We start from the raw sequence: 14,631 nt of genomic DNA, 5'->3' as shown, positions 1-14,631 counted from the left end.
ACCCATATCTAATAATCTGTGTAACACCACGAGTGGTGTCTTGCCAGGAAAGATTCAGCATGTCTGACCTGGCAGCTGGCTCCATTGCGTCTGTCCCAGAGAGGAGAGGCAGGGCAATTGCCTGAGGCATCTGACTCACTCCCAGCATCCTGTTCTGTCTACTCCACCCACCTATGTTTTGACCTATCAGGCCAAGCAGTTTCTTTATTAATTAACCAATGAAATCATCAGATAGATAGAAGACACACCTACATCAGATTACATTTTAAAATGAGCTGCACAATCACAATACCTTAATCAAGAGCCAAAATATATATACACAGTATAACAAAATTGACCTTAAATTTGTATCAATAAACCAAGATCAATACCAATGCAAATCTCTCTAGCATATCCCCTTTTAAATGTAAAGAAACATTTATAGACAAGATTTGGGAATATGGGTGTAGTTTTTTCCATACTGCTTCCTGCTGATTGTTGGGTGTAGTAATTTTCGGGGGTGTTCATGGCAACCTTTGTGGGGTTTTGTTTCATTAAACCACACCAGTCTCCATAGGTTTTCATCCTCTGTGGAAACAACAGAAGAACCTCTTTTCCAAAGCAACATATATTTAGATCCAAATTTGGAAGTGATGATACCTTTATAATATACATGCTGGTTTAGCTTAGCAGCCCATTTAATGAAATGTCTCTCTGTACTTAGCTCATTCATAGTCAAAAAATTCAAAGATAACACAATAATATACATAATCCAGACTCTGTCAATTTCATCTTTATATGGCTTATTTTTACTTTATTACTTTTTAATATTTATTTTATTATCTTTACTACTTTAATCTATGACTGTCTGTACTCTGTCTCTTTGAAGACTTTATACTTTTGTTAAAAACCATTTACTTCTTTTCCAACTATCTATACTCTTTGCCTTCTCTCCTCCAAGCCTGTGCACATATATCAAACATTGTCACCCATTTAGAGATCTTTTATGTCTGAATCTGTCCCACTGAGTATCTGTAATTCTTTATTGTTAAGGAGTGCTTCTTTTTTTAAATTTTAGTTGCTTGTCAATAGCTGAGGGTTATTACTAATTTAGCTCTTACAGCTTAAATTAAACCATTTCTATAAATCTATGGTCTGTTAATGGAGTTACCTTTCTTTCATCTTTATTTTTATTTTTATTGCACTCTACATTTTTCTCAGTTTCCCTTCCTACCTCTCCCCTCCCTTTCAGCCCTCTCCCATAGTCCCCATGCTTAAGGAGCAATTCTTAAAATGCTAAGTGCTTTTTAAAACTTAAGCTGCACCATTACGAGGGTATATACTTTACTACCTGCTTGCCTCACCCAGCCCAGCATGGTGGAGCTGCTTGCTGCCTCTGAGAGCAATGAACAATGCCCCATCTCTAGGCACACAGCTGGCCCATGTTGTCACCATGCAAGCTGTAGCATGTTGCTCATAAACCCAATTCAAATGCTCGGTTTCCCAAAAGAGTCTGAGTTCATGCTAGCAGCATGGCCCATGGTCAGGAAGCTGCTGTTTTGAAAGTGCAAGAGGCTGCTACCACTGAATCAGTAAGACCTCTCTTTAGAAAGCCATGCTTCTGCTTGCTTCTAGCAAACAGAGCCCACCCAAGAAAATGCTGCTACCAAACCTACCTACTTTAGTTCTGCCTTGCTATAGGTCCAAAGCAGTTTTTTTATTCATTAATGGTAATAATAGCACACAGAGGGGACTCCCACATCACAGTGTAAAGAAATGGGGGTCGGGTGGGGGAGGGGTGGATTTAAACAGCAGAATTCAAAGGAGGTAATCCTAAAATGTGGCAGCCCACCACCCTGGTGTGCCCCTCAGGGGTTACCTGTCTGTCTCTAGATCTCACTCCTCTGTCTCCCAAGACCGGTTTTTTACTAAAGGTGGACAGTGACAGGTTGCAGTGAACTCACCCTAAGTAGTAACCTGGAAGGAAAAAGGAAGCAGTCATCTGGAAACCTGAGGGTATTTGGTTTTACAGAGGAAACTGGGAAGGACTCCTCTACATTACAGTAGTTCAGCCAGGGCCTGTGAATCTGGGCAGGCTCCTAGTCAGGACACTAGGGAAAGCTTTCTAAGGGAAGTTCTACCCTCCTCCTTCATCTTCCACCAATGGATGGCCTCCTTCTAGAGTTGTTCATTAAGAAAGTATCTGTAGTGTTCATATTTCCTTACTTCCATCCCCGGTTCTCTTTGGTCCTGGTCTCCTTTCTTCTGTGACCCAAACAAACATATAGCAACATTTAAAGAAAACCAAAGCAAGTCAGAAAGACAAAACAACTGCTCAAAAGTCAGTGAGAGGGCTAGGAAGAGAAATGAGGACTTTTGGCCCAACTTTCTTCTTCCTCCACACCAGGTATCTAGAGGTACATAAAGAAGACACTATAAAATGTAGGTCCACCACATACACACATATGCAGATAAAGGGGGAGTAGAGATATGCTAAGATAACAAAACAGAAAATGCAATTTGTGTAAATGATTATTTTTTTAAACAAACTAGGCTGATTTATCTTCTTATGAAGCTGAAAACACTCTAAGATATTACGAAGAGCGACTGTCATCTTTATGGATGAAGGCACGCACATGCACTACATCCCACAGTGGCTTGGTAGCTTCCTACCAAAAAGCAGTGAAAATAATTGCATACAAAAATGGAGATGGATATCGGAATGGGAAGTTGATTATGGCTGGAACATTCCATGGGGTAAGTGGCTATTAATAAAATGATGTATGTGTCCTTAGAGGTAATGGTGGTGGGAATTCTGGACAAGAAGTACCTCAAAGCTGAGCAGCAAGTAGCCCTGTCTACATCCACCAGTTTGAGCTGAGGAGTTGAAGATTTCCATTTTCCTAGAAGCATTCTTTCTGATGGTTTTTCTCTGAATATAAAGTTAGAAGCAATGTAAAACTAGCGCCTTGGTTTTCAAGGGACCCAGTACAAAGATGTAAAGGAGGTAGGAAAATGGAACCACCAGGCTATTTTCACCTTTGTGAACAGAATGCCTTTTCCCTCTTGTTCCCTGTACTACAAGTGGAATGTCACCTGAATGGTTTTTTGTTTGCTTTGGTCTGTTTTTTAATGTCCCTCATTTGGACATTAAATTTGCCTCTCACTCGGAGCTTCTGAGCATGTGTTTGTTGACACTTCACTTTTAAAAGGGGGGTGCTTAAGTTGTTAGAGATTGTGTGATGGCCTATGAGGCTGTGCAGTCATGGCAGGAGAGCCCCCAAAGTGATGATTCTGTCTCAACAATCCTCCTAATACTTTTAATAACCTATTTTATATGTTTATACAGTATAGTTTTTTTCTGCCAACTCCTCCCACTCCCTTCCTGTCACACTCAACTCTGGGGTTGGAAACAATTGACTTTTCTTATTAAGATCTTGTTGTTCAGGTCTGGAGAGATGGCTCAACGTTTTTGAGTATCTACTACCCTTGCAGAGGACATCAGTTTGGGTTCCACACCCCTATTGGTAGGCCACACAGTCTGTATATAATTCCAGTTCACTAGCATCTGATACATTCTTCTGGATTCCTGGGACATCTGCACTCATGGGCACACAGAGATGGACAGCCATAAATATAAAAACAAAAGTGAATCTTTTCCAAAACGAAACTATTGCTCAACGAACAAAGCAAAGTACAAAAATTAACCCCAAGATTTATCCAAGGCTACAAGACTACAAGACTGGCCTCCTCTCTTTTCTCTCTCTCTCTCTCTCTCTCTCTCTCTCTCTCTCTCTCTCTCTCTCTCTCTCTCTCTCTCTCTCTCTCTCTCTCTCTCTCTCTCTCTCTCTCTCTCTCTCTCTCTCTTCCCATTGGAGGTAGATGATACCCTCCTCCCAGTACATGGATCCAAGAGATTGAACTCAGGCCTTCTGGTCTGTGGCAGGCACGCTAAGTCTCAGCCATCTTGTTGACCTACAAGGCCAGCTTTTAGAATTGTTTTCACATCTGCAAAATGGAGGGAATAATGTGTGAGAGTGTGGGTTAGAAAATTAACTATTTGTTTATTTAAAACTGTTCACCAATTTGCAGTATTGCAACTTTATATCTTATAGTATAACAAAAGGGAAGGAGATGTTACATGCTTTAAGCAAGTATGTCTCGTGGAAAAATGTATCACCGTATATAAGCTGCTGGGCTCCAAAACAGAGAATGTTCAACGCCAGGCGCAGCTCATATTAACTTAGAGAAAACAGATGTAAAAATTGCCTGTAATCAAAAATCAACATCACCAGTTATTCAGGGTCTGTTTTCCGAAAATAAGGGCTTTACAGATTTCTACAGTGGCTGACAGCTTGTTATAATTTCAGAGTCATCATTATTTCCTGTTAGTGTTTTTAAAACATTGTTTTTATTTTTCTGTGTTCTGTCATGCATGTCTGGGACCCTCAGAGGTCATACAAGGGCACTGGATGCCCTGAAATTGCAGTTATCTGCGGATGGAAGGCATCATGTGGGTACTGGGAGCAAAACCTGGGTTCTCTCAAAAGCAGTAGGTGCTTGTAACTGCCCAGCCAGCTCTCAAGTGCCTCCTATCCATTACTTACAACTCATACTTTGCAGCTTCTTTCAGAGTGCACGGAACGACTTGGACTCTTTAGAGCAGCCTCCAAAGTCTACACCAGAGATGGAACCAACATACTCACTTTGCGTAGCTTGGTTCTGTGGGCCATAGGTGAGACCCTCACCCAGAGTTACCCTGAGGCACAAGAGAGAAGCACGGAGTCTCTTGGGACAGAACAGACAGCTGTTCAAAATACAGAAGGTTGGTTAGCTTCTATGGGCATTAGTTGGTGATGTTTGTGCTCCGTTATCAAAAAGTTAAATATGATTCATCCAGTCACCAGCGCAAGGATTTCAAAATTATACCAGTGACTTTTGTAAGTGGTTCAGAGAAAGTGAGGTTCTCATAGTGTCCTTAACTTTCTTAATAAGTAAGTAAATAAATAATACATATTCTAGTTTTAGAACTGAACCAATAAATCAATTCATAAAATTGACAACAGTAGCTAATTTAACTACTTTGTAAAGTACTAACATTGTTTTGTTCTAAAACTCAGACCCAAATCACCTGGGAGTAGTGAAGTTGTTGCTAGACCAGCGCCACTCTCTTCCCACTGTTGATGGGAAGGTCTCTGTCTTCTACTTTTTCTGCTCTCCCCCACCCCGACCTTGTTGCTCCCCCTGCTCTGTGAAGCCCTAGAAGCTCTGGTGGATGCTCCTTTCTTGTCAGATGTGACACAACAGTGTGCTCTCAGTGTGAAATTTTCTACTCGGGTCCTGAGAGTCATGAGTTAGAGCTTATAAACTTTGGTTTGGGAGTCAGAATAGCAGTTTCCAATCCCAGGTTTGCCAGATACAGCTGAATGACATTGATCAAGGTCTTGAACCCATCTCTACCTCAATCCTTGCATCTGTACCTAGATTTACCAATAATCACTTTTCTTATAGAATTTTCGTGAGAAGCAAAGGAATTAAATGCTGAGTAAAGGAAGAAAAACTTATCTTAAAGGGAATAAGAGATAGTTTATTCTGGAGTTGTTTTGAGTAACCAAAGCTAGGGAACATAGTTTTTTGTTCCCCCAAATTCTGTTTCAATATGGAAGCTGTTTTATGGTTTTACAGAACAAAGAAAGTCATAAATCAAGGCAAGTTTAAAATACATTGATGGGTACATTGGAGATGCAGTAAGCTTTTTATAAGTCCAATATGCTTTCTGGTGACATTCTTAGCTTTTGGATTGGTGCAATCTAGTGGCCTTGGTCTGTCAATAGGTTTTTAAATGTTTTTACCTACTGTCCACACAATGTTACTTCAGACACTGGTGGGTGAGGAATGGCTGTTCTGGAGGGCTGGAACCAGTCCAAGATAAGATAATTACCCTCTGGACCTGAAGTTCTCCAATCTCTGCACAGTAGTGACATTCTAATTAGTCAGTCCATCTCTCTATTCAGGAGCTTTTGTTCACAACAGAATGTATCTGCTTGTGATTTTTGTTTCTTTCCTTTTTGTTCTATTAAAATAAAACACTACAGTGTGAAAAACATTTTGTTCTACCAAAGATGGCTGGCCTACCAATAGTCTATAAGTTTCCTCCATCTTGTGAAAACGTAGTACGTTCCTGTTTGCCCCCGCTAGATATCAGACATTTCTGAGACTTGACCACACCCTTCCTTTCTTCACCAGCAGTGAATTAACCAGGCTGCGGGGTCTAGCTCCCACCAATGGGGCAAGACACAGTCACCACCTGAGTCAGAATAAGAACTAAGTGAACCTCCAGCCCCAATGTACTCGCTCACTCAGTTCGGGTCATCTCCAACCCGGTTGCCGAAGTAAATAACCTACAAACTAGCTTGTATTTCTTTTTTTTTCTTTTTTCTTTTTTTTTTCTTTTTTTTTTTTTGGTTTTTCAAGACAGGGTTTCTCTGCAGCTTTTTTAGAGCCTGTCCTGGACCTAGCTCTTGTAGACCAGGCTGGCCTCGAACTCACAGAGATCCGCCTGCCTCTGCCTCCCGAGTGCTGGGATTAAAGGCGTGCGCCACCACCGCCCGGCTAGCTTGTATTTCTTTGTGCAATTCTGGGACTATTCTTTTCTAATTGATGAGGCAATTCTAAAACCAAACTATGTTTTTCACAGAGACCAGGATGTCCAAATCTAGGCACAGGTAGGTTTGATTAACCGGTAAGATCAAGAGCTGCATCTCCCACAGGGCAGAGGTGCTGGTTGTCACCTGGCAGAAAGTTGATAGACAGGAAAGCCATAAGCTGTGTGAAGCTCCTTTAGAAAGGGCTCAGTCCCAGTCACAAGAAGAGAAGCACTCCCAATGTAATGGTATTATTTAAATCCCCATCTCAGGGCAGGGAAAATGGCTCAGTGGGTCAAATGCTTGCTGTGCAGGTGTGAAGAATGGGTTCAGGTCCCCAGCACTCATGGTAGTACACAACCATAACCCTAGGCTTGCGCAGTGTGGGCAGGTAAATTCTGGGGCCTTATACGGTCAACCTCAGTGAAAGAGCAATCACTAAGGTCTGTGAGAGAGCCTGTTTCAAAATTAAGATGGATAATGATAGAGGATGATATTCCCAAACCAGCCTCAAGCAGATACATGTACCTACACAGACAATCATGCCTAAACATATGCACATGCCGTTTAAATGAATAAATAAGTCAATGAAAGAATCCATCGCTCTAAGAACATCATGTTGACCATTAATTTTCTCTACTTTAATTTATGAATGGACACATTCAAAACACAAATGGGTAAATATTCGCATATACGCATGTTTATGTGCATATTTACTTGAATGAATATTTAATATTATTTTCATATAATTTATATTTGGTCCTTGTGAATACAAACATACATTAGACCAGTGTTTGGCTGGTATCTATCAGTCATGGCTTTTATTTATTGTAATTGTGTATATTATATTGTTTGATTTTCCCATGAGTTTTAAGAAACAGTGATTTGAACAACTTGTGCCTGGATGGCTTTCAAAGCACATGGCTCTCCCTCTACTTAGTGTTAAAAGGGTGATCACCTCAAATGCAAGTCTTTCGCATTCTTTCTAAAAGTCTTCTTGAAGAACAGAGCAGTGTGACTGCCCAGGACTGTCAGGAGGATGCCGCTCATCAGGATGACCAGAGGTTATCTATTTGTGGCATCCTTTCTTCTCCCATATTCTAGAACCCATCCTGGTGCAAGGCAGCGTCATTTGTGGTCCGCTTCTGTATGGAGTTAAGTTTCGGCATTATGCCATTAATTTCCATTGAAGAACTTTAAAGAAATAGCTGAAGTGTTTCAGCACAGTGCTTACAGGGCAGGAAGCAGGATGAACACGTCTGCTAAAATCACTCAGCTCTGCTGCAGCTCAGCAATGTCTCTAAACTTCACGTGTTTCAGTTACTTTTTAAAGATTTATTTTATTTTAAAGTATTGGGCTGAATGTTCAATTCTTTGGTTGTCTGTGACATTTCTGACTAAATGCGTGTATTGGCTCCAGTTTTCATAATAATTATGGAAGTCATCAGTGAAGAAGAAAATACTTTGAGCAAATGAATTCATAAAGGATATTCATTCATTATTAACTGACAAGAGTAAACATGTTGCTTCTTTCCCAGAAAACTCGAAAATGAAAATGGGAAACAGATTGGATTGTTTGGAGGGCATAGATAAATCTTTGCTTGCTCGGATCCTCAAAAGTCCTATTGCAATTTGGGTGTCTTGTGGTGAGCCATTTCTGCCTCTAAATGGTAAGGTTTTTCTGTTTTTGCTTCCTATTAGACAGCATGTAAAAAGAGGGGGAAATAAGTTTTATGTCATGAAAAAATGAATAAAGTGTATATAATGTCACCATAAGGATATTGTATTTATGCAGAGAGCCAATCAGTCAATTAATACTTTTGCAAAGACAGCTATATGCACTTATTTACACAATTGCTTGTTCTTCTCTTACTGGAATGGATTATTCTGCACAGAGAACTGTCTAATTTAGTTGATAAAGAGATGCTTGGTCTATAAGGCGGAGAATAATGATATCCATTGGAAAATAACAAATGAGTTTAATTCACACTGAGGACGACCTGTCTGCACATTTTCATTTTTAGGAATTGTACCCTTTAGGCAGTAGGTGGATGTTTAAAAAAAATGAATGGTCCCAAGCTAGGCTTTCATCACCACCAAACAGTTGGTGGAAGCAGAAAATGAAATATGGCTATTGCATATGGTAAATCTATACAATAAAGCAGTTTTGATTGCCTTCCTGGCCCGCCTCTGTTCCATACAGAAAAGCCCTAAGCTTTCTCATCTTTCAAACGAAGCTTCTTTCAACAGCCCTTACCTCTTTTAATTACATCTTTCTAATTCAATCTGTCTCTCGAAGCAGAAAGTTCTTTGTAAGTTATTGGTACCTATGATAAGTTATTCTTGACAAAAGAGCACTATGCAAAACATTATTTCTTTACTGTAGCCCCACAGAACTCAGAAAAATTAAAGAAACAAAACTGGCTAAAGAAGGACCAAATTTTGGCTGATTTAGACACCATGAGACACAAGATGCGGCAGTTAAAAGGTCAGTGTGGATGAAGTTAGTCACTGTGTTTAATTCCAAATGGAACAATGGTTACCAATAATTATTTTCTACTGCTTGATACCAAATAGTTAGTCAATACATGCTACAGAACCATTATGCTGTCTAAATTAGAACAAGGTGTGAAATCTAATAGCATAGCCATTTCGTACTGGTCTTATATCTGTAAATATAAAAAGGAATACCCCATGACTTGCATTTGCACTGAAAAAAGTAAGGGTTGTCTGTCCTTGCATTTGAAATGCTCCCTTAACTGACACTGTAGAAACTTTAGGAATAATTAAAACAAGACCTACATATTTAAGCAAAATCTTGCTGTTACTCCTTGGTATTTTATTACTGGATATAAAGTTTATTTATGGAACATTTTTCATTTTAGCAATTAGAACAGAGCAGTACTGAAATCCTCAAGGTCATGTTCAGTGAGCCAAGGACCCTCTTAATACAGCATGAGATATACTTTTCATAGTCAAAGCTAACAGCGACCAGTGTGTGTCCTCATCCATTCTTCTCCCCGCAGAATCTCAGGTTCCTGACTTCATACTGTTTCGAGCACTTGAGATGCAGGTGATTGTTCGGAGAGAATCAGTGTCCTGTGGACTGGAGACTAGGAAGGAATGCATTTCAATCTTTGTAATCACAGAATTTCCTCTCCTGATTATAAACATTGGCTTTTGTCTTAAGCCCTTGAGTCTTGCTTCAACAACAGCGCATATAGTTCTCAGTGTAAAAGCAGCTCTGGCTTTGGGAGAGCCATTATCCATTCCTTACCTGAGGAAAGATTCCGGCTATGAGAAAACTTTTTGTGACCACTCCAAATGTCTGCTATCCAACTACTAGACATGGTGATCTGAGTATTTGGGGACAAGTCCAGACTCAAACTGTTACGTCACCTAAGTGCCAACACCTCTCTAGTATCTTCTACCAGAATTTCTGCCACTGTTCATCCAGGCATTCTCTACCAGGAACCTGCAAGTCGTCCTTGTTATCACCCCCCTCTCTTCTTCCCCAAGCGAGTCTTTAGAAAATCTTGTCCCCTGAGTTGCATTGAGCACTAATGAATTCCAACCTCCTTAAGTCTATGTGCTGGTTAGTTTCTGTCAACTTGACAAAAAGTAGTCACCCAGGAAGAAGGAACCTAACTGAGGAGCTGGCTCTATCAGCTGGGCCTATAGGGATATCTGTGGGGCACTTTCTTGATTAGTGACTGGTGTCCAAGGGCCTGGTGCACTCTGGCTATGCCACCCCTGGCTAGGTGTTCCTGAATTTTATAATAAAGCAAGCTGAGCAGACCACAGGGAGCAAGCCAGCAAGCAGCATTTATTTATTTATTTATTTATTTATTTATTTATTTATTTATTTATTTATTTGGTTTTTCGAGACAGGGTTTCTCTGTAGCTTTTTTAGAGCCTGTCCTGGAACTAGCTCTTGTAGACCAGGCTGGCCTCGAACTCACAGAGATCCGCCTGCCTCTGCCTCCCGAGTGCTGGGATTAAAGGCGTGCGCCACCACCGCCCAGCCAGCAAGCAGCATTTCTTCATGGTTAATGCTTCAGCCTTCTGCCTTGAGTACCTGCCTTGTTATCCCTCTAGAAGACTATAACCTGCAAGCCAGATAGACTCCCCAGGTTGCTTCTACTCGGTGTTGTATCATAGATACAGAGAAGCTAACTGGAAGAATCTCCTCTGCCTTTATCCAAATTCAAGCAGAGCCTCTATGACTGGGTTAGCAGAACGGTTTCTAACTAACTGGTCTTCCGGCTTCAAGTCTTGGCAGCATCCATCTGATGGCTCCCAGCTTCACTCCTGTGAAAAGACCCAAAAACTGGGTCTTTTTCCCCACTCACGGTTGGGAACTAAGATTAATACTGAGCACCGATTTATAATTGAAGAAGGCTTTTCTTCTTGGCCAAGAACCTGAGAAATGGAAGATAAACCTCAAATGAGATCTTAAAGTGGAAAATGACTGATCTCAGAGTAAGATAAATGGAGGGGGAATGAGGAAGGAGAATAGCCACTAGTGGGAAATGTTCCTGTCTTTCCTGGGAACGAGCAGAGATTTTCCTGGAACTCAGGCATCATTTCCTTTTTCTCTTATGATTCCTTCAGGTTGTTACCATAGCAACTATCAACTGTACTGGCACAAGGTTGTCTTTTAGCATGCAGATGGGATTATAATAGAGACAGAGATTGATGGGAGAGACCACTCTGGCAGTCATCACTTTCAGTAAGATAAAAAAGATGTTGCAGCCTACGGCTATACATATCAACCTCAAAGAGAATCAAGATTACAGTGGCTCAGCAGTCAGACCACCAACTCAGTACTCAGGCACTATGAGCAAGGGTGAGACTCTAGAGTTGAAATGACCGTGTGAAAACGCAAAGATGTTAAGGCAGCCCGGGTATACAGGCTACTGAGGCTCCCTAGCACCCTGAGAAAAGAGTCTGGGCCGTCTTCATGTGGGCCTCCATGATCCTGCTGTCTATAAAGTCTCCTGTTTCCTTGCTCACTCCACCCATGAGTTTTCTAGATTTATCACATGCTTTCTAAATTTGGGGCTCTTGAGAAAGTTTAATTCTCTCTACTTCAAATTTTCTCCCTCTGACTCTCTTGGATTCTCCCTCGTTATTTTTACTTCTTTTCCAGGGGTCCCCCCACAATGCATTCTAATCCAGGGGTAAAGCAGTTTGTCACATCTTGAACTCCACTCCCATGGCCCTCAAGATATTATGGTAATTCTTTGTTCCCGGGACTATCCTCCTCAGATGAGAAATGTTCCACTCTTTTAGTGTGTTCCTGACTAGTTTTAGAATGATAGAAAGAAAAAAATGAATGGAATTTCAATTCATTCACTGCAGGGAATCTTCCAAGCTTCATTTCTTTACTGACTTAAATTTGTAGAAAGCAACATTACTGAAAATAGCATCTGAAAAATTGCCTTTGCTGAATTCTGGTTTTACATTATGCCTTCAACTTTAACTATAATTTGCAAAAAGACATTTAAATGTAATTTGGTATCAGCCACAGTACCAACACCTAAACAGTTGATGTTTTGTTTGTTAGTGAATGCCCATTATGTAGTTATCCACAGATGTACTTTCTTTTCAGATTCGGTGCTAATTCTTGTCTCCCCCTAAAAACTGGCATGTATTCTGCTGTTAACATAATTATATGTATTGCTCTCATGAAAAGCCTAGACTAGCTACAAGGATTATCAGAATAAATGGTAATCAAGTCTTAGCTGAAGCACAATTCATAAAAACTCTGAGAAGGGAGGGGAGGAAGGAGAGAAGAGGGTGGGAGGAGAATAGTCTCTAAATCATGATCTCTTGGCCTCAGACTCCTAAATTCTGGTATTGTAGACACCGACCCCTGCTTAATTTTATACATCTTGAGCGTTGCCTAGAACAGGAGGTATGAACGTTTGTTGGTCATTGCAGCAAATACTGTGTACAAAAAACTATATTAAGCTGATTGGTTTTCATTTGTAAGCATGATCGGTACTATTAATAATAGTAATTGTTTTGTAACAATTTTGTGATTGCGTAGCTTTTGCCAAATAGTTATTGCATGATTACCACATAATAGAAAATAAATATTGATACCTGTGTTTCTGAGAAGAAAATATATTTCCTAACTTGGCTTTTTAAATTAATTAATCTCATTATTACAAATCAGAGCAAGTATTGCCTTCGCTGCATATGAACCAGGTGGATCTGATAGCCAAAATCCCTTCCCAGACACAGATATCGAAAGGGGTGGGTGTCCCAGTAAGGGGTGGAGTGCAGAGAACTGATGAGCGGGGCCATGTGAAACAGCAACAAAAACACTCACACTCTCTGGCTTCTAAGAGAAAACCGAAAACAGAACAAGAATCCTCTGCTTGTTTTTCCCAACTTCCAGTGGTACAAGCCATCTGCTGTCAGTATAGCTCCACCTACCTCAGATGGAACAGTAGGAGCAGGAAAGAGACATGTCCCCAACAGCCAGCTCATCGCTATCCCCCAGTCTCATGTCCCCAACAGCCAGCTCATCGCTATCCCCCAGTCTCATGTCCCCAACAGCCTATTCCTAGTCTCATGGAAAATAAAGTAGAATATATAGAAACCATAACAAGGAAATGAAATAATTTATACAGAACCCCTTTGCTCGGCTTCAGTTTATGCTATCTTTACATATGTAAATTACAATAGCTTATGAAAAACTTTCCACTGACTGAAGCCTTTTGTGCATTTTCACGAGCATTATGGTGCTAATGTATTTGTTTGCTTAGGACCTCTAGAAGCAAGGCGGCAGAACTGAATGCTGTGTAATCTAGTTCTCAGGTTCCATTTTTCAGCTACTGTCCTTCAGCTGTGTAAATGAGAAGCTATTACTGAACTCTGTGTATCTGAACAAAATTTGAATGTCCGCGGTACATTCTAAATATGATATTTGTTAGGTATAATCCATTAAAATGTATGCTTCATAAATTAATATTGTCTGCACTCTGTGAATAAAATTGGATGAAAACTGACTCTTTTTTTTAATGAATTTGTGTTAAGATTGCTGTGGTCCAAAGCTGGTTACCTAGCGATGCCATCCCTGTGACTTACCGACCGCTCAAATTATGCTTTTCCACATTCACAAACAGCACGCAAAATGTGATGAGCCATGTTGTGTGCTTGCTTCCCAGAGAAGTCATTGCCATCACTTATTTTTATTGCTAGATCGTCTCATCAATTTTAGCTGTAAAGACACACGGATTTTATCCTCCGCAAGCCTTGAATTATTTTTAGAGTTTTCTTTTTGTAGCCATCATCTGAGAATCTTCAAATTGACAGAGTCTTGGCAGCAAAGTTGAGACTTTCATTCATTTTCCGAGCTCTCTAGTTTACTCATCAGATTGGCCCCCGTAGAGACCCTTGTAGAACCTTAGGTCAGCAGCGCCTGCCAATGTCTCCTTTCTCAGTTTGTTTATCAAGTGTTGGGAATCGAATCCCAAGTCTTGAATGTGTGAAGTAAGTGTGACAGCATTGGACTGTGCCTTCAATTCTTTTTAATTTAGATTTTTATTTTTTTTTAATTTTGAGGCATGGTAGAATTGCTCTAGCTAGCCTGGCTTTTACTCAGACAGGCCTCAAACTCGCCATCCTTCTGCCTCAGCCTTCATGGAAGCTTGGGTGTCTGATATCTATATACTGTTCACACATTCAGCTTGTAGCTATAGACACTTTCTTACCATTTTCCTTCCTTACTGACCTTGAAGCAAGAGCTCACTGAAAGCAGTGCAAAATATACAACATAAAACATGACTTTTTTATTTCAGAAGTTTAGAAGGCAGTAGGGGACTTGGAGCTGTACTCACCTTCAACTCAGAGAGAGAAAGCAATATCATATAAGCATGACTGAAAATCCTATATAAAGATTCAAAGTGGTCGTGAAGGAATGCATACACCCTAGTCACCACACTTAATAATTTATGCCTGCAGTTCTTCAGAGCACAGTATTCCAACAAATACT

The 14,631-nt window shown here is 40.4% G+C and overlaps 1 protein-coding gene across 2 annotated transcripts in view; it reads left to right on the top strand.

The window, feature by feature from the left end:
• Positions 1-14,631, top strand: part of Dcdc1 (doublecortin domain containing 1) — a 65,526-nt gene that overhangs the window by 36,889 nt on the left and 14,006 nt on the right. For both annotated transcript variants that reach the window (XM_038331248.1, XM_038331247.1), the window contains exons 11-14: positions 2,533-2,736; positions 4,603-4,804; positions 8,162-8,293; positions 9,010-9,111. In XM_038331248.1, the coding sequence (XP_038187176.1) occupies positions 2,533-2,736; positions 4,603-4,804; positions 8,162-8,293; positions 9,010-9,111 (640 nt within the window). The remainder of the gene's footprint in view (positions 1-2,532; positions 2,737-4,602; positions 4,805-8,161; positions 8,294-9,009; positions 9,112-14,631) is intronic.

This window comes from Arvicola amphibius, chromosome 5, assembly GCF_903992535.2.
Source record: "Arvicola amphibius chromosome 5, mArvAmp1.2, whole genome shotgun sequence".
In the NCBI taxonomy this organism is placed as follows: domain Eukaryota; kingdom Metazoa; phylum Chordata; class Mammalia; order Rodentia; family Cricetidae; genus Arvicola; species Arvicola amphibius.
The sequence above is the reverse complement of the archived record's forward strand: the minus strand, read 5'-3'. Positions and strand labels throughout refer to the sequence as shown.